Here is a 20,989-nt window from a genome sequence, read left to right as displayed (position 1 = left end):
TTGTGCGTTCGGTGCCTTGCTCAAGGGCACCTCAGTCGTGGTATTGAGGGTGGAGAGAGCGCTGGACATTCACTCCCCCCACCTACAATTCCTGCCGGCCGGAGACTCGAACCCGCAACCTTTCGATTACGAGTCCGACTCTCTAACCATTAGGCCACGACTTCCCATATATGTATTTGAAACTATAAAAAGGCAAACGGTCACTTCCTTTTCCATTTAAAAATGCAGTTTTAAAGTGATTATTAATGTATTTTCCACATTGTATCCACTTAATAGCATCAAATAAGAAATGCTCTCATAGACTCATAGTGAAGCACGATGCCAGATTGACATGTTTAAAGTCTGTTTTCCAATTAACATGAATCATTCAAATCAACACATGCACATGTATATGCCATAACTCATGTATATGGTGTGTTCACAGACTTCTCTGGACATGTTCATGTCTACTAAGTGCTGTTTGATGCTTTAGCACCTCTCATTTCTTCCTGTCTCTCACAGATGGCTTCATTTTCTATTTATTCTGCCTGCAAGTCAAATATCCACTTGCATACAAAAAAGACACATACGCATGGCCCTGTGGCAAACATCCTAAATGAGCCTCTGTAATCAAAAGGCTAATCGCTGATGCTCAGTGGCCCCTGGAGTGTTCAGATGATGTTATTGTAATGATTATTATGTTGATATAATGTTATAATGATTAGAGTTTGCAGAAAGCAAGTTACAAACACTCATTGCCATAAACATACCCACTCCCCCATTAAGGTGAGAGCCGCATTGATTTGGTGCTCAAGAATACCACAGGGAAAAGCAACCAATGACTTCTGCCGTAGACTGTGTGTGAACCATGAGTAAATACAGTTAACGTACGTGCGCGTGTGCATAAATGACAGCAGGAGAGCGTGGGAGGGGAGTGTTGGAGGTAAACAGTATAAGATGAATCCAGGCATGTGAAGTGTTCTCAGCGAGATGAATCTGGATGAGCTATGGGAAGAGACCGAAATATGCGACATCATTACTGTTGAGGATTATAATAGTAGATATGCAGCAGAATAACGGCCCGTTGCTGACTGAATGTTATTATAAGCAGAAAAGCATGAGCATGTTTCTCCATTTTAGGTTGTGGGCCAATTCTGGGTAGCTTCTGCTATATTGAGTCACCTGTGGGCAGAGCTTGGTAGATTACTTACAAATTGTAATCCGTTATTGAATCCAAATTACACGACAAAAATTGTAGTCAGTAACGTAATCCATTACATTACACATTTTAGGTCATATAATCAGATTACTTTTAGATTACTTTTGACCTAACTCGTTTATCACATTGATTTAAACAGGATAATCTTGTACCATAATAATGTAAAAATAGAAAGAGTGAGAAAATTCTGTTCATTGTAATTAACAACATGACATGCATTAAACATTATATTACATCAAGGTTTCCCAAACTGAAATTAAATCATAAAAATGTAAAATTAAAATGAATCTTTTTAAAATAACAATCAAAATAATTCACTTACTAAAAAAGAGGAAATATCTTGTTTACCTGCACGCCATATGACTATTAACCAATGTCAGAGAACCGTGAACATGCAAATGTGATACTTAATTATTAAGATATTTATTTTTAAATCTCAGGGCTACTTAAAGGGGTCATTGACTATGATTTCACTTTTTCTAACTTTAATTAGTGTGTAATGTTGCTGTTTGAGCATAAACAACAAATTTACGATGCTCAAAGTTCAATGCAGGGAGATATTGTCTTTTACAGAATTGCTGATTGACCACCCCTTTAAAGTAAATATATTAGGTGAAAGAGTTTGAGAATGTCTGCAAATAAGAAATAACAAGAATTTGTGCATTTTAATGAGTTTGAAAGACAAAAGCTTTTCAGTTATACATAATAATACATGATTAAATAAACTACTGAGTGATAATTCAAATAAAAATGAATCTATTGGTCAAATCCATTGGTCAAATGCTGTGTCGCCACCTGACTAATGACTAGTCTATGTGTGAATGTATAAGCGGTAGACTATTTTAGAAAGAAAAATTTTAAAGATAAAAAAGAGCAATTAGAGAGAATCAATAAATTATGAATAATTTATTGCTATTGTGTGAATATGTAATCAATAAAAAAGTAACTGTAGTCTGATTACGAGTATTTTAAAATGTAATTTACTTTAATTACAAGTACTTAATTTTTAGAATCTGATTACGTAATCCAGATTACATGTAATCAGTTACTACCCAACTCTGCCTGTGGGTGACCTATTAAAAGCATTTAGAATTTAGTTTTATTCACTATTATTATAGTTTATTATATTATTATTTATTACAGTAACAATGATGAAAAACTGCTTGTAAATGTAAACTTCCAAAATAGGGATGTACAGATAAACTAGTCAATCTCACTAATCAGTGAGATCATTTGGTTGGTGGAAAACTATTTTTATTTTAATTTTTTTTAAGTATAGTTTTGAACTATATTTATTGTTAAAAGTGCTAAACAAATCAATTTACATTCAACTGCAATTGTTTCACTTCAGGTTTATACACAAGAATATTTTTTCCATATAATTTTTAAATAATTTACTTTAGATATAAAATGTAAGGTAAATAAATAAAAGGTAACACTTTACTTAAAGCCTTTATGTATAATTGCATTATAAAAAGTAGTTTTATTAGGAAAAAATGAGTAATTAGTAATTGCATTAGTAAAAGTAGTTTGTTACACTATGCATTCATAATTATTTACGACAAGATATTACAATGCACATTATGAATAATTATAATGTTTTAAACTCTTTAATAATCCTTTATAAATCATTATACATAAATGCTTTGTGTTGCCAAAATGTCAATATAATAAAGTGGTATTGTTTCTTTTTTGTTTATAAACCTTTATAATGAAATAGAACATTTCTATTTCAAATAAATGCTGCTCTTTTGAACTTTATATCCATCAAAAAATCCTGAAAAAAAGTATGTATTGTAATTACCACAAAAATAGTAAGCAGCATGGCTGTTTTCAATATTGATAATAAGAAATTTCTTGAGCACTATTTCATCTTATTCTAATAATTTCTAAAGGATTATTTTGTATGTATTAAAATCGAAAATGTATTACATTAGAAAATAGTTTTAAAAAAAATGTTTCAATTGTGGTTATATTTGCCATTATCACTTTTTTATGTATTTTTGATCAAATAAATGCGCATAAGAGACATCTTTCAAAAAGAATATAAAAATCTTATTCGGCCCCAAATTTATATATTATGTATTGCATATTAATATTATAGTCATTTATATGACTGTATATGAAAATAAATAGCTGTTTTTATATAGAAAAGGTTATCTTCATATTTAAGCTGTTATTAAAATAAAAATTAAACATTAAAAAAACAAATTAGATTTGACATATTTGTTCTTTCTTTTGTGTGATTTCTGTATGTGTTTAGCTCTCTGTAGACGCCAGGCTGGAGATTACGAAGCGCGCACAGAAGGCTCTAAAAGGCATTAGCGAGAAGAGTAAGAAAAAGGGTAATGATGACAGAAGTGAGAACTCCGCCTCCAGCTTTGACTCCGCTCTCACTCACATACAGCAGTCTCTTACCCATCTAGAGACATTGAGCCTCTCCTTCCCTCTGTCACTCAAGACAAGCCAAGAGGTAATTTCTCTATTCACACATACACAATGTACAAAATTTTACTGTGCTCTTGTGATCTGATCATCTAAGACGAATACCAACTACAGATGCATCTAAAAAAAATTGAATATCGTGAAAAACTTTTTTGTAACTTGTTTCAAAAAGTGAAACTTTCATATATATTTTACATTCATAACATGTAAAGACATTTAAAAAGTTTTTTTTGTTTTAATTTTGATGATTAGAGTTTACAGCTCATGAAAGACAAAATCCAGTATCTCAATATATTAGAATATTTAAATTTGAGTTTCATTAAACGACCATCTCTACAGTATAAATTCAGGGTATCTCTTATTCTTTGAAACCACAATAATGGGGAAGACTGCTGACTTGGCAATGATCCAGAAGAAGAACGTTGACGCCCTCCACAAAGAGGGTAAGTCACAGAGGGTCATTACTGAAATGTGTGGCTGTTTACAGAGTGCTGTGTCAAAGCATATTAAATGCAAAGTTGACTGGAAGGAAGAAATTGGGTAGGAAAAGTTGCACAAGCAACAGGGATGACCGTAAGCTTGAGAATACTGTCAAGCAAAGCTGATTCAAACACTTGGGAGAGCTTCACAAGGAGTGGACTGAAGCTGGAGTCAGTGCATCAAGAGTCACCACGCTCAGACGTCTTCAGAAAAAGGGCTACCAAGCCACTTCTGAACCAGAGACAACGTCAGAAGCATCTTACCTGGGCTGTGAAGAAAAACAACTGGACTGTTGCTCAGTGGTCCAAAGTCCTCTTTTCAGATAAAAGTAAAATTTGCATTTCATTTGGAAATTAATGTCTGGAGGAAGAGTGGAGAGGCACAGAACCCAAGCTGCTTGAAGTCCAGTGTGAAGTTTCCACAGTCAGTGATGATTTGGGGTGCCGTGACGTCTGCTGGTGTTGGTCCATTGTGTTTTATCAAGTCCAAAGTCAATGTAGCCGTCTACCAGGAGATTTTGGAGCACTTTATGCTTCCATCTGCTGACAAGCTTTATGGAGATGCTGATTTCATTTTCCAGCAAGACTTTAGCACCTGCCCACAGTGCCAAAACCACTTCCAAGTGGTTTGCTGACCATGATATTACTGTGCTTGATTGGCCAGCCAACATGCCTGACCTGAACCCCAGATGGAATCTATGGGATATTTTCAAGAGAAAGATGAGAAACAGTCGATCCAACAATCCAGACGAGCTGAAGGCTCAATAGTGCCTCAGCAGTGCCACAGGCTGATCGCTTCCATGCCATTCCTCACTGATGCTGGAGTTTGTGCTAAAGGAGCCCCGACCAAGTATTGAGTGCATAAATTAACATACTTTAAAGAACTTGATCTTTACTGCTTTGCAAATCCTTTTTTTGATTGATCTTAGGAAATATTCTAATATTTTGAGATACTGCATTTTGTCTTTCATGAGCTGTAAGCTCTAATCATCAAAATTAAAACAAAAAAACTTTTGAAATGTCTTACATGTAATGAATCTAAAATATATATGAAAGTTTCACTTTTTGAAATGTTACAAAAAAATGCAGTTTTTCACGATACTCAATTTTTTTGCGATGCACCTGTATAAGCAAGTACTTAAATATTATGTAAGTGCCCATATTGCTTGCCCTGTTTTTCTTCTTTTCTCTCTTTCATACTCCTTTCCTTCTCTTTCACAATTTCTCCCTTTCCTGACCTGTGTGACAGTGGCTGTGATTGATTGGCAGGTTTGTAGCTGGTGTCCTGTCTGCAGGATAGTAGCAGGCAGTCCATGTCAGCCTGTGGTTTCTTAAATGCACACATGGAGCCATTTGTATATGGAAATATATGGATTCATTTTGTACAGTGCACACTTTTCGAGAACATACTGCCGCATCTCATTACCGACACACCTTCACCGTGTCACACAGCGTGCACATCCCATAGGAATGTGCACGATCGCAGAAACTGCAGTGTAAATCTCTTTTCCAGTTGCCTTGCTGCCTCCAACCTACCAATGTAGGAGAGTCACTAAATTAAAGTAGCAATGCTGCTAACTTAAATTCACAATGAATGAAATATAATAAGTGACAGATCTTTTTTTCCATAGTTTGGTGCACATTTGAGAGTAACGGATTATCGGAAAAGAAAAATGTGCACCTGGTTCTATCCATGGATGTTGATTGGATTTTGAGATGTGGGCGTTGCACTCAAAAGTGGATGCAGATGAATGCGAGCTTCAAGGGGCAGGTTTATGGAGACAAAAAAGGATTAGAGTCTTACATATTTAAATTTAGGAATAAAAATATGCTGCTTTGAATCATTAGCAATAAAATCTATAACATGCATTTACAAAACAGATTTTTCTGTAGTGTGACGGTAGCTAAGATGTGTGTAGATGTTCCATCAAAAGCTACTTTTTACAAAGAGCAGCTGTTGCTCGCAAGATTGCAATAGCATTAAATTAGCATGGTGCTTAGGTAACGGAGCAGTACTCTAATAGTTATAAAAACATACAAATATTTGCTAAATAATCAGTTATATTTACAACATTATCGTTCAGTTGTTTGGGATTAGTACGAATTACAAAGCTTTTTCTTTTAAAAAGTCTTTTATATGATATGATTATGAAATAAAATACAGTATAGACAACAGTTATATTGTGAAATATTACAATTCAAATTAACTTCTATTTTAATCTTTTCTGTAATGTAATTTATTCCTTTGACGAATGTGATTTTTCAACATCATTACTCCAGTCACAAGATCCTTCATAAATCATTCTAATATGCTGATTTGAGGGTTAAGAAACATTTACTTTACTTACTTACTTACTTTTGTCATTTAGCAGACGCTTTTGTCCAAAGCGACTTACAAATAAGAAAAAGTAACTAAAACTAAAAAGTTACAACTCTATAAATACTATCTACCCACATATTTAAGAAAATAAAGAAATTAAATAAAATTAACACATGCATATAACAACAACATTTCAATAATAAACATATCAATGAAAAAATTAAATAAAAAGCTACTACTATCCCTTGCCGGTGTCCCTGCCCGGTGGAGTCGCACGGTAGAGTCGATGGTCTTTACACTCTTTGGTCTTCACACTAAGAGGGCTTCACACGACGACTGCCGCGACCGCTGCCGCGGTATAATAACCTTTATTATACCAAACCAACAAATGATCATTTCAATTCAGCTGGACCCACTTTCCTGTTTATCAACTACAAATGGCCAAGCAAGTGCACACACTGACAAGATACACGATACAGTACGAGACCAAACGCGATTTCAGCAACTCTCATCCTAGTAAACAAAATAAGCGTTTCCTAGCAACGGCAAATGCGCTAAACACTGAGACAAGTAAATACACTTACGAGCTGATTTTAAACTTCCGCTGATAGACTGCTTCTCTTAAAGACCACTTCCATTACACTGCCTTCTGCTGGCGCTTGAACCCACTTTCCTGTTTATCAACTACAAATGGCCAAGCAAGTGCACACACTGACAAGATACACGATACAGTACGAGACCAAACGCGATTTCAGCAACTCTCATCCATTAACATTTCTTATTAATAATGTTAAAACTGTTTTACTGTTTTGAAAACTGTGATACATTTTTTTAGGATTAATAGATTTTTACTTAAATACATCACTTAATAAATGAATTAATATTTTTAACAAAATATGTGACCCTGGACCACAAAACCAGTCTTAAGTCGCTGGGGTATATTTATAGCCATAGCCAATAATACATTGTATGGGTCAAAATTATTCATTTTTCTTTTATGCCAAAAATGATAAGGATATCAAGTAAAGATCATATTCCATGAAGATATTTAGTGAATTTCCCACTGTAAATATATCAAACCTTAATTTTTATTAGTAATATGCATTGCTAAGGATTTAATTTGGACAATTTTAAAGGCAATTTTCTCAATATTTTTATTTCTTTGCACCCTCAGATTCTAGATTTTCAAATAGTTGTATATTGGCCAAATATTGTCCGATCCTACATCAATGGAAAATGTATTTATTCAGCTTTCAAGTGATAAAAAAATGACTCTTATGACTGGTTTTGTGGTCCATGGTCAGATATCTTACTGACCCCAAACTTTTAAAAGCATTGTATGCCTGGAATACTAGGAAACAAAATAATGTTTAGGAACAGCCTTTGTGCCAGAAATGTGCTTATGGTGCCTTGGTAGGGAGCTCACTAGGTTTTGTATTGTGTGTGTGTGTGTGTGTGTGTGCGTGTGTGTGTGTGTGTGTGTGTGCGTGTGTGTGTGTGTGTGTGTGTGTGTGTGTGTGTGTGTGATGAGCTTGTGCCTCACGATTCTCAGCAACCACACATTTTTTTTTTTCCTTGTCTTCAGGTATACCGCTACTGTATGTCTCTCTGTCTTACTTAAGGCTTTGTTTTTGTCTCAGCACATATTACTCATTGATTACTGCCAGAGGATGGGCAACATAAAGAGAGTAATGTTTTCCTGGCATGATTTGAAGTTTATGTCTTTGTATTATTGTCTTTTTTTAGGAGCACTTGCAGAAGTACAGTCGCATGTATGACCTGTCCAGATCCGAGCAATCTAAGGTGCACCATCTGGCCGTCACAATGGCCATGGACGGACAGCCCCTCGAACGAATCCAGCAGCTGCTCGCAGTCAGCGTGGGAACGAGTGACCAGTCGCCAAAGACCATAGTCCAGGAAGCAGTGGAGCGAATCATAACTGCTCTCAGGTATGATGAGCTGCAGTTGGCCGATTTCTCTTCGCCGATGTCGTTTTCTTAATATCACCCTCATTTTTTCTCTGTCTGTTTTATACCCTCACTAGTACTGCTTTCTCGGTCTCTCTTTCCCTCTCTCAGTCTGTGTCTTTATGACCTATACCTCTATTAACCTGTGTCAGGCTGGATGTGTTTTTGCTTGATTGAGTTAAACACAGCTTTGGCCTCTGCCCTGGCCTCTAATCTCTCTCCTTTACAGCTCGCTTTCTCTCTTTTTCTTACCTTTCATCTCCTGCTTTTAGGAGGTCACCACCTTCCCTGCTGGCTGGTTCTTAATAACACTGTGTCCTTAGTAATACTAGCAATTCAGAGAGAGCAGGTAGTGCTAGCTTAGATTTCGTGAACCAATTTTTTTTAAGGTTTCAGACCAAACTGCCAACGTTTAAGAGCCCAAAGGTCTGGACAAACTTACTGTGATTAATAATATGACTTGATGTCTCATTCAGCAGGTTTCAAGTATTGAATCTTGCATCTATGCAGCCAAATATTTCTCAGAGGATTTCCGTTTAGATCTTCATGTGGGAAAAACTTTCATTAGTCAGTAACATAATGGAGGATTACCATATCAGCCAGTTTCGGATCATATCTCATATATAACCAATCAGCCAGTATTGGATATTAAACTGTGCATTCTTATTTTTAGCATTTTTATATGCACTACATTACTTTTGCATCATCTGTTACTCACTTTAAGTTGATCTTTAAAAACAGAATAATAATTTAGTTAGCTAATAATTTATTAACATTGTTAAATGTAATTTTAGCACAAAAAAAAAAATCATTTTTATGTTTTTTATACCATACATTAGAATGTTGTGGTGCCTAAATTTACCTCTAGCATTTCTTATCTTGATTTTGTTATTTGAATGTTTTTTTAGACAGTATAAGTGACTACTAGGATTTCATAGTACTGAATAAGACAGTAGTATGACATTTTAATGTTATTTTCGATGAACTATTATGCATTTTAAAATAGCATTTTAAACAATGTGAAACAAGCTTGCATTATAAAACGAAAAAGAAGAGATATTTAATAGTGAAATCATTCGGATTTAATATTTTAGCACTGTTTCTAACTCATGTTCTAATAAGTTATATTTTATAAATGACCAATGTACTTAATTGGTAGGGGGAAAAAAAATGTAAACAATTTTTTTGTATTGTACATTGTAATGTTTTGCCTAACTTCACTTGAAGCATTCAAAACTTATGATTTTATTTTAAATGGTATAGTATAAAATGTATATCTAAATTTCATTATAAGTTAGTATCTTCCATTTATCCGTTGTCGAATATACCATCAAAATAATTGTCATCTCATCAGATTCAAACTGAATTTTATTCTTGACACATCTCTACTTTTCATAACTTATTTGTTCCTTTTTTTGTTTTTGTTTTTTCCATTTTTCATGTGCTGTGAATTGGCCGCTTCAACCAAATACTTCTGAAAGATTTATTTATTTAATATTTTTTGTAAATCTCCAAGACCATCAAAGAGCGAGAACACTTCCTGATTAGTCATCCTGCCTCGTGAGTCTGTGTTGATCAGACGTTTCAGCTCAATCCGTAATCAAGCAGGATTAGTGAAGGTCTCCTGAATCAGAGAAAACGATGGTCAGAAAAATGAAGATTGATTACAGTTTGCTTTTATTCAAACACAGCTTCCCTCTTTTCTCTCTGCTGGAGTGATTCATATTCTAGGTAATTGCTTAAAACTAAAGCGTGTTCCTTCTGCTGCTAATTACTGGTTTTCAGAGGTGGGCAAATGAATCATCAACAAAGAAATGATTTGGGCACAGGGAATTGTCAAACTGTTTTGCAAAGTTGATTTCATCAAACTGTATTCTCAGCTTTACTCAGCTTTCTTACGACCTGTTTTTGTTTTTTAAGTCTGAAATCTTTTTTAAAAGGAGGTGGAATCTGTGGTCTACAAAGCTGCTCATGATTGATCTTTATATCTGGGGAGTAAGATTATGGTTACGTTTCATGAATAAATAATCCTTTAGAAACACAGCGTTCCTCCAAGGACACTTGTGTATATATATGTGTGCGGTTGCGTTTAGTGAATTTTAAATGACGGTTTTAAGTTTTTGCAGTCTGTGTCATAATATTGATGATGCTAAAATGCTTGCATACTGAAGGGGTGCTAAAATATTTAGAAAATGGCTTGCAGTTGATCTGCTTTATAGTAGTGTTTAAATCAGTTTTAGGATGATTGTATAAACTACTGTATAGTATTGTATTGAATAGTCTCTTATGCTCACCAAGGCTGCATTTATCTGATCAAAAATACAGTAAAAACAGTAATATTGTGAAAATGTCATTACCGTTTAAAATAACTGTTATCTATTTTGATATATTTTGAATGTATTTTATTCCTATGATGGCAAAGCTGAATTTTCAGCAGCCATTACTCCAGTCTTCAGTGTCACATTTGCTCATTTGCTGCTCAAGAAACCGTTTGGTGTTATTATTATCAATGTTGAAAACAGTTATCCTTGCTTAATAATTCTGTGGAAAAGGTGATACATTTTTGTCTGGACTATTTGATGATTATAAAGTTCAAAATGAATTTAAAATAATTCTGCATGTGGAATATGTTAAGTATTAGTATCGTAGAAAAGTCATTGACATCTTTGTATGATTGTTGTAATAGCATTACGATCAGAATGTCATATTTTCGATGATTGAAAGAGCACTAATTCATGTAAACTTCTTATAACTGGAGTACCAGAGGAATGTCAGAGCAATTCTTTGAATTTAACACTACATGAACATTTTAATGATGCTGTAGCAATAAAAGGGGCTGCTGTGCAGATTACAACAAGGGCAAAGCAGAAAAATGTGTCCCAACTATAGCGCTCTCCTAATTAAAGTGTGAAAATAAATCACTTATTGTTTTATACAGAACATCCACTGACTGTGATTCGAAACGGTTGTGGGAATCAAGTTAAAGTAAATATAATATACAAAATATGTTGAAACATGAATGATTTGGAACGCAATAGAAATTTGTCATTCCCAACGAAGCACTGCTCATGTTATATTGACCTGTGATATCTCCTAACCAGAGAGAGAAGGTGAAGTCTAACATACAACTACAGCACTAAAGGAAACTGCAAAATAGAGCATTTGTGGCCATCACGGAGAAGATGCCTCTGAAGAATAGCCTCTGGAGACCACAGATTTATTTAACACCAGACAGACAAAGGGTTCACTGCAGCAGTAGGAATGAAATAAGAGAATGATGGCGTAAAAATACAAAGCAATTATTAATAGAAACATAATTAGACGGTGCAGCCTCATGCATAAAAGTATAACACAAACACCTTTAATGGAGGGAGACAAACAAGGCCAGAGGAGAAGGGAAGAGCCCTGCAGCTAGAACATCAGCAGAAGAGCATTAAGATTGCTCAGTGTGAAAATCCCATCCTTCAGCGTACACACACACACACACACACACACACACACATGTACACAAAGTTTGCAGCCACAAAGCCACTTAAAAGCCTCAAGACTTTGAATCAAAACTCAAGCTGTTTGTATGTGTGTGTGTGTTTGTTTTCAGTGGTGACAAGGACGTGTTGAAAGATTATGCAGACCCCTTGAAGGTGCTGGAAGGAATTGTTGCAGCAGTGCACACTAATGTACAGAGCGGGTAGGTGTCTCCTTTGGTGCAGTGTTCCCGTTTACTATTATTGAAACACAGTGTTGACCTCAGAGGAAGGGATAAGTTAGTAGTTGTAGTATCCAGTCATATGAGGTAAACTTTAGTGTAAAACAGTAAAGAATATATTATATATTGGTGCAATAAAATGGGATTGTTTGGCACGGCATATAGCAGAAGCAGTATTAGCATGATAAAAGAAAGCAATGTTAATAGTTATGACTACAGTAAGCTATTTTTTTTTTTTACATGTGAATATAGTTTGTTAGCCAAACTAACATGTCCTTATCACCTTTTTATTAGTGCTTTAAACAAGGCTCATCCAATCAGATTTTTAGAGCCAAATTTTAGAATTTTAAACAGTGTGGAACAAACATTATAGAATTAATATAAAAAAGATAGATTTAAAATTTAAATATTAAGATTGAATATTTGAGTAAATAATCAAGTGTATGCACATTTTTGAGAACATTTGTTAGATTTTTTTAAATTACTTAATTTGTGATTTACTTTGTGGATTGTCTTGTAAAAACACAAAATAAAATAAGAAAAAATAAATATAAAGCCTTCAATGTCATATTATCCTTCAGAAATTATTCTAATATGATATGGTGCTCAAAAAAGCATGTATTATTATTCATATTTATTATGTTGTGCTGCTTTTAATATTTTAATATAAAATATTTTATTATATTATATATTATACTATTTTATTATTTATAATATTAATATTTAAAAAAACATTTATTATTATTCATATTTATTATGTTGTGCTGCTTTTAATATTTTGATTTTATGTAATTTATTTCAGTGGGAATATGGTAACATCTGAGGACATGTTGGCATGGTTACGACCCTTTTGTGGGGATGATTCTAAACCTGTACGACCCAGAATTGAGGTTCTGCAAATCCTAGAACATTCATTCAGCCTTAGTGATCAAGATATCCACCTACTGGTGTTCTTCAGGAGCCAAGCCGTTCTAAAAGCCTGCTGGCCAAACAGAAAGGTGAAAAATATGCATATACCCACACTGGCACAAAACACGATTTACACTTCACACATAAATATTATTACATTCCCACATCTCTGACTCAGTATTAGCTTATTTCCTCTGTGAGGCACTGTGAATGTAATCTCATTTTACAGCGCAGCCCTTTGCGAGTTAGCATGTGCTTATAGGAATTGCTTGACTATTCTCACACATGTAGTACTGTGTGTGTGTGTGTGTGTGTGTGCGTGCAGGAATGAGATGTATTTGTTCCAGGGATTGCCTGCTTAACCATGCTCTTTGGCCTCACCTCATGTTGCTTTGGGGTTGCGAGCATGTCATTCTGCCGTTTTATGTGGTGTTCTCTGTCTGTCCATATGTTCCAGAGAAGCTGCAGTAAATTCAAGAGTTAAATATATAGAAGAAAAAAGAAGCTCTTCTGTCTAAATCTGTCTGTGTTTTTCACAGGAGAATGACCTTCTTATTTTCCTTGCTAAACTTTCGGTTTACAAAAGTCAAAGAGATCAGATAAATATACTAGCTGAAAATAATTGAATTATAATGTTTATTACCACTCAGATCCGCCTACAGTAGTGTGAGCTTGTTTATACCTTTTCCAAAGAGAGGTTATTAAAACAGAAATGAGGCTTCGTTTGTGTAACAAAGAAACTAATCTCTAAAAGGATGGATGGATGGATGGATGGATGGATGGATGGATGGATGGATGGATGGATGGATGGATGGACGGATGGACGGATGGATGAACCAATGGATGGACAAATAGATGAATGGATGCATGCATGAATAGACTCATGGATGAGTAGACAGAATCAAAGACTTTCCTCATTAATATTAATATAACTCCATAATAGTTCTTTAGTTAGTTTTCTGACATAAAGTGTAGAGTCACCTCTTCTCACTCAACACGCATTACAAAAATACATGCTGTTAATCCATTTTCCACCAAATCACATAATCCATTCTTTCACTAAACTTTAATCATGCAAATGAATATTTATATAAGCAGACTGTATCAGATGTTTGGTTTCACTTTAAGAGTATTACTCCACCAATTGTTTAATAGAATAATTAAATGTAACTTTCAATCTTCAGGGGTTTAAAGCAAAAGGGCCCCTCAAGATTTCTGTAAGTAGTTCTAGTTTCCTATCAGTCCTTGATTTAGCTTTATATAGTGGAAAACAACAGAATATCAAGCTTATGGTTGGAAAGAGCCATTTTTGGCATTTCGCAGTTTTGGATTTGACTAGTTAAGAACATTAAGAATGAAGTCTAACCTTTAATTCCACAGTTTATCACTTCACTTCTCTTTAAAAGAGTCTCAATTGTGGCTTTATTTCCTATTGCTTGGCTGTATCCCTACATTGGGTCTCCAATGTTGGCAATAGCTTTGTTTTTCTCAATGAAATGAATTAATTGTGTCTTTATTGTGATCTGAAAAGGAAGGGAAATGAGGGGAGCTGTAATGAGAAGTCATGCCCTGAAGGAGGAGGAGTAATTAAAATGAACAGATTGAGGGAAGGGAAAGAGGATTGGCTCTATTTCACCGAGACGTGGAGGCCACGTACTCGGATGCCTAAATCCTGATTGGGAGCGCTGAGCCGGGCCTGTGCGCCCTAAGCGATGGGCATCAGGCCACAGAACTCTGGCGTCGCATTTGTCTGCAGAGAAGCGGACGCTGGTTTACATCACGAGCCACGGAGTCTGGTTAGCCCCAGGTGTATGCGTGTCTTTATTTAATGTCGATACCTGGGTATTTTTGCTTTTCTCTGTTTTTGTACTGTGCTCGTTCATGCCTACAGTATTGTGCGCGTCTTTGTCTGTTAATATAACACTTCTACCCCCTGTATCCCAAACTAATTATCTCCTAACTCACACACCGGCCCATCCTGCCCAGCACCATAGCAACCCACAACTTTACCTCTGCCAAGCAGAAGCTGCGTTTCAGGTCTCGCATCCGTTTGTTCTATTGCATGTTTTGCTGAGCTGTATATTCTTTGTTGTTGTTTACTTGTGCTTGCAGTGGTATTTATCTCCCTGATGTATGAGGTAGCATTGTTGAACTTTATCAAACCGGAATAGGGGCCGTCCTTTCAAATTCACCAAGAGGAAACGTCAAAGCTCATAGAAAGAGAAAGAAGCAGTGCGTGTGAGCAATGGAAAGCGCCGTGATGGTTATGGTTGTCTGATTGAGGAAATGATTTTGATCGCAGACAGAATGAGAGTGGTTGGGCTGTTTGTCTCAACAGTTCACTAACTGTAAGTGTAGTGTGATAACTCTCTCAATTACATTCACTGAGTTTAATTGCTGATGGGTTTCCCTATAAAATGACATATACTTACCCACAGCAGATATCATTGTAGGTGTAGAGAAATTCTGTAGAGCTGTGGGGTTTTTTTTGCTGCCATGTTGAGGTTGCACTTTTTCCTTCATTTTCACAAATTCCCTTGACCGTCAATTCGACGGCTTGTTCCACATCTACACTCAAAACAGGTCACTCCTATACATAGGATTTTTGAGTTTATGCTAGTGAACTGCTAGATCAACACTAAACTTTGGGCTCCCAAATATGCAGGTAAAGATTTTCTATATTCATAAGTTTAAAAAAAAAATAATTCCCCCAAGCAATTTTTTGCAGCTGTAGGCTAGGCTTATATATCTGCAATCAAAATAAATGTGAGCAACGTGACCCAGACACAAATGTGAACTTGGTTCAATTAAAATTTCTGCTACTCTTTATTGCGAGTGCCCAATTAAAATCATATTGTGAATAATGATTATTGTACTAATTATTAATTATAGAATTTAAAATAAAAAAATTGTATCATGAACAACAATTACTAACTGTTAGTCTTTATTTAACAAAATTCATTTCAATTTCTACATATACCAACATGTTTTAGTATTTGAAGTTGTATAACTCAACATTAGTTTATGCATTTCAAATGAAAATGAGTTAAAAATTAGGGGTCGACCAATTATCGGTCTGGCCAATATTAACTCTTTCCCTGCCAAACACAGAATTGTCCGGGTTTCCGCATTCTCGCTGTTATACACTCGGGGGCACTATTATGCATCTCCTGAATGAGTCTAGAAAGTGCCGATCAAAAACACAGACCAGGAAGACGTTGAAACTAGCAATCTCATAAGTAAGCATATGCATATGAAAAATAATGCATTGTCAACATTAACTATAAATATATATGACGTCTTGTTTGACGAATCACATACTTTTCCAAAACAACTTATTAATGTTGCAAATTCTCTCATAAATGTATTTTACCTCACCAAATGTTTTTTTCTGAAAGAAATTTGATTGAAATGATCTGCATTATCTGCATTTCCCTGGCAATTTCTGTCTGCGTTATGCAAACGATCTCTACCCCCTTGGCATCGCAATGACTTGTGTTCAGATCCTCATCCCGGTGGCACACGGCCGTGGATTTTTTGTCTCTTAATTTTAGCCATCCGTCTTAGCCTAACGGCAACAAAATGTCACAATCCCTATGAGTGCTTACTGTTTGCTTGGCAAAGGACAGCAGCTTTGTCAGTCTGAATTGAGAATCTTTATTTGGCAGCTATCTGTGTCCCAGACTCCCTTGTTTACTTGTATTCTGAAATAGTTATTGATGTAATGAGTGCAAATGAGTTTGAGGATGCTGGCGTGTGTGTACACGTGTGTTTGGGATCAGACACGGAATGTTATCGTTACCATGGTCCCTTGACTTGATAATCTGGACTCATTTGTCATGTTAAGGAGCTGTCTGTGTTTAGGTTAAATGGGGAGAGGGTGTGTGTGTATGTGTTTGTGTGTGTTTAACCGTAGACAAGCTTAATGACCAGGGTTAATGTGGTCATTAAAACAAGGTCTTCGTTTCCCTCCGGAGTGCATGCTTTAATATGCCCATGTTTAGCAGTGCTGTTTTAATGTCTTTATCCAGAGTGTGTATGTGTGTCTGTGTGTGTGTGTGTGTGTGTGTGTGTGCTTGCATGGTTTTGTATTTGGTTGTTTGTTGATTACAGAGAAAGAGCTATATGCCCAAGATTGAAACCTTCCTGTTAGTTACTAGTCAATTAGTGAGGTTGCTTAGATTATATAGACTTTTTTCAGATTATATTATATAGTAATGTTTTATATTATAGTATTATATTATTTTATACTATATATATTATATAATAATTTTTAAAGAAGTCTCTTATGCTCATCAAGAATGAATTTATATGATCTGAATCACAAAACAGTAACACCGTGTCTACACCGGACGCAACAGTTTTTCGCGCCACAACAGCTAAAGTCTGTCTACACTGGATGCAACAAAGTGACCGTTAAAATCATTTGAACTTTGTATCAGTATGTCATAAATAGAATGTGACATCACTTTACTGTCAGGGAATTGTTGTGTCACGCCGCATCCAGTATAGACAGTATTGCTGATTTATGGATTCTATTCTATCATTTTTTGGAAGCAAAAGTCTTTGCTGTCCTTTTTGATGATTTCAATGCAGTTTAATTTCTTTAAAGGAGTCATCGGATGCAAAATTCACTTTACAAGTTGTTTGAACATAAATGTGTGTTGGAAGTGTGTGTACACATCCATCCTATAATGATAAAAATCCACCCAGTGTTTTTTTTTAAATCCCTATTTTAAAATCCCTTTTCTCAAATTAGATTCCTGTCAGAATGACGTAGTTCTGCACAGGCTGCTCCCACGATAGTTGATTGACAAGTCTGTCGTACCTTAGACCCGCGCTGAGTGAGCTGTGAGCTGTCCGCCATTGTGTTGACTCTGGTGCAGGCGAAGACAAGATGTCTCCGATTAAGCGATTGACGTGTTTTTTTGTTGGATGTTGTAATGAATATAGCAGTCGTCATTTACTCCCAACATCTGAGCCGCTGAAGACGCAGAGGATTAAGGTTACTTTCGTTTTGAAGGGTATGTGCCGAACCCAGTCTACCTAAATGCGTCTATGTTCGCTCTAATCATTCATGATCCAGCTTCATCTACAGAAGTGAGTATAAGGGTTTTTTTTATGAATCTATGCAAATCGCCTTTCTTAATAACATGCTAGTTAGTCAGTTTCGCGGCTGAAGTTTACAGTCTGCTCATCACCCCACGCAAGTGAGGGGCGGGGTCAACAGAGCGCATTAGCATTTAAAGCAATATGGACTAGAATGATTTACTGAAAACAGAGCTGATTTTGACGGGGTAAAAAATGTGTTTTTTACACTACCATTGAGAAATTTTAAACAAAGTATGTTACAGACTTTTCATTAAGACCCTAAAGAATCATATCAACTTGTGGAAAATTGGCATCCGATAACCCCTTTAAAAAAAAAAAAACTATACTATTTTAGATAAGACAATGTTTTTAGTTTTGAGATATTTGTTTCTATCAAAATGTAAATTTTTATGTTCATATTTGCATTTATTCATATGTTTATATTCTGTGTCATTTTGCTGTGAGATTTTCTGACTCCTCTAAAAAATAAAATACACACACACACACACTTGTGTATCTTCAAAATGTCAGCGTGATGTGACATCAGACCCACTGGCAGTGTCAGCTCCGGTCTGTCACGAGCGCTCTTGTCTTTCACACGTGCCACTCTCCTCTTTCATTAGCCCCGCCTCTCCGGCACAGCCCGCGGCCACGCTTACATCATCTCGCGCTTCACAGGCTTCAAGTGTCAGTAAGTTTCACTTGCTGTACTCTCCTGCATTAACTTCCCAAGGTCTTAGAGAGAGTTCTTCTGCTTCTAATTCCTAGTTTCTAGCATTCTATTTTTGTTGACTTTATATCAAAAATCCCTTTCAAGAAAAAATCGATTCACCCATTGGCCATATTTGTAACACCTTCGGGCAGCTATTTCGGGCATGCACAACCTATTCCTATTTACTTGAATGCAGGAATACTCAAATCTCCAAACTACTTCCCAAATTCACGTTTAAATAACATATTTCAATTCAGCTATAAAGTTTTACATAGAAGCTTCCATAAATTATTTTCTTATCCTCAATGATCATTAAAAAGTATACTTCAGGGTTGTCCAGCCAATGCGCATGCGTATCCCAAGCATGTCTCAGGAGTCAGGACACTGACTATTTCTATGGGATCTCGGAGCTTCTAATGGCAACTGCAGTGACGCAATGACTTTTTGCAATTGGCTGTTTTATTTAGAAAGCGGGACTTACTGCGCACCACAGTTTCTCCTATTAATAGTAATATGAACTACACTGGTATGTGATATAAGAGTCTATGATTATATCGGTGAAGGAAGATAAACTATCAGACCTGGGTAGCTAGTGATTACATGTAATCTGGATTATTTAATCAGATTCCAAAATTTAAGTACTTGTAATTAGATTAAATTTACATTTTAAAATACTTGGAGTCAGAATACAATTACTTTTTTATTGATTACATGATTATATTATTATTAAACTCACAACCCCAAAGCAGTTCCTTTACAGACCCCAGTTTGGGAAACCTTGACGTAATGTAATATTTTAATGCACTTAATGTTGTCAATAACAACAAATGCAATATATTTTCTTTTTCTTTGCATCTTTATATCAATATGGCACAAGATTTATCCTATTTAAATCAATGTAATAGACAAGTTAGGTCAAAAGTAATCTAAAAGTAACCGAAAAGTAGTCTGATTATATTACCTAAAATGTGTTATGTAATGGATTATGTTGCTAACTAGAATTTACGTCATGTAATTTTGAATCAGTAACTGATTACAATTTGTTAGTAATTTACCCAGCTCTAGCATGTTACTCTTACTGTTTCTAAGCAATGGCAAATAGTAGTAGTATGCTATTATGCTATTCAAAGTTCAGCCAAATTTTTGTGGAAGTGAATTTGAACTTTTTTACAGAAACAAAGCTTCTAGAAGGGAAACTGTAGTCAGGGGAGTAGATAAGAGTTCAGAAGAGCGTGTTGAAGAAAGTGTGATGGAGGCAATCAGAGTGCGTTGAAAAAGGTTACACAAGGAGCTTTCAGGAGAAGGTACAATGTGATTCGGTAGGGCCTGCAGCAGCATTCCTGTCAATCGGGAAGTTCACAAGACCAGACGGTGTACTATTTGTCATTTCCACCTTGCCGGGTCTACACTGGTGTGGTATTTCTCCCAACGGTCTATTCAGCATTACGTCACCAAAAATTATTTCTCCTAAAATCATAGAGCACTGGTTGGTTGTTGTTCCAGTACCAACAAAGGCTTTGATCCAGGAGCATGTGCTACTTTTGTGCATGACATTAAGCAGACTGAGTTCAGGTTTCCAGAGGTTGGAGTTCAGGTGTTGAGTGTCTTAAAGGTGACTCAGCTTTGACGTAGTGTTCTCAGGAATCGAGAGCACACTGAACCTAAGCTATATATGGAAACTGCTTTACCTGTGACAGATTTATGCCAGCGCAGAGAAGATACAGTGGGTTTTATGTGCACCTCATCACACATAGAAAGCAGTGATCCATCAACGACCTCCGTCCTTAGCCTGAAGCTCCATTAGCATGGGCTCATACTGTATGTGGCTGCAAGGGTGGCTAGAGTCATAATGGTTAAGTGGGGGGAAGTCATAGAAATCATGGAAAGTTTATATTCAGCGTGCTATGACATGGTAGTTCAAAGAGTTCAAAACACCCCCAGTTCACCTAGACTGTTTATGAAAACTGTGCTGCAAGATTTGTTTCGAAATTATGATGTCTATGACATCACAACTATTGAGAAATTTCAACAAAATTTTATGGAAAAAAAGGTCCATTGTCAGTAAATCAATTAATGAAGCACAGCTCACACAGAAGTCACTTTCAAACCAAGCTGTCAGTTAGTCAATGTGTGGAATTTGCATGACAAATTTGAACCTATTG

At 35.7% G+C, this 20,989-nt stretch overlaps 2 protein-coding genes across 3 annotated transcripts in view; both read left to right on the top strand.

Annotated features, from left to right (window-relative positions):
* Positions 1–20,989, top strand: part of LOC306879751 (enhancer of rudimentary homolog) — a 1,222,178-nt gene that overhangs the window by 340,540 nt on the left and 860,649 nt on the right. The window lies entirely within an intron of this gene.
* Positions 1–20,989, top strand: part of LOC306879746 (NBAS subunit of NRZ tethering complex) — a 199,484-nt gene that overhangs the window by 137,213 nt on the left and 41,282 nt on the right. For both annotated transcript variants that reach the window (XM_079432914.1, XM_079432913.1), the window contains exons 45-48: positions 3,462–3,671; positions 8,189–8,391; positions 12,008–12,097; positions 12,918–13,113. In XM_079432914.1, the coding sequence (XP_079289040.1) occupies positions 3,462–3,671; positions 8,189–8,391; positions 12,008–12,097; positions 12,918–13,113 (699 nt within the window). The remainder of the gene's footprint in view (positions 1–3,461; positions 3,672–8,188; positions 8,392–12,007; positions 12,098–12,917; positions 13,114–20,989) is intronic.

Source organism: Barbus barbus, assembly GCF_936440315.1.
Source record: "Barbus barbus genome assembly, chromosome: 14".
Lineage (NCBI taxonomy): Eukaryota > Metazoa > Chordata > Actinopteri > Cypriniformes > Cyprinidae > Barbus > Barbus barbus.
Note: the sequence above shows the minus strand (reverse complement) of the source record. Positions and strands in the feature narration are given on the sequence as shown.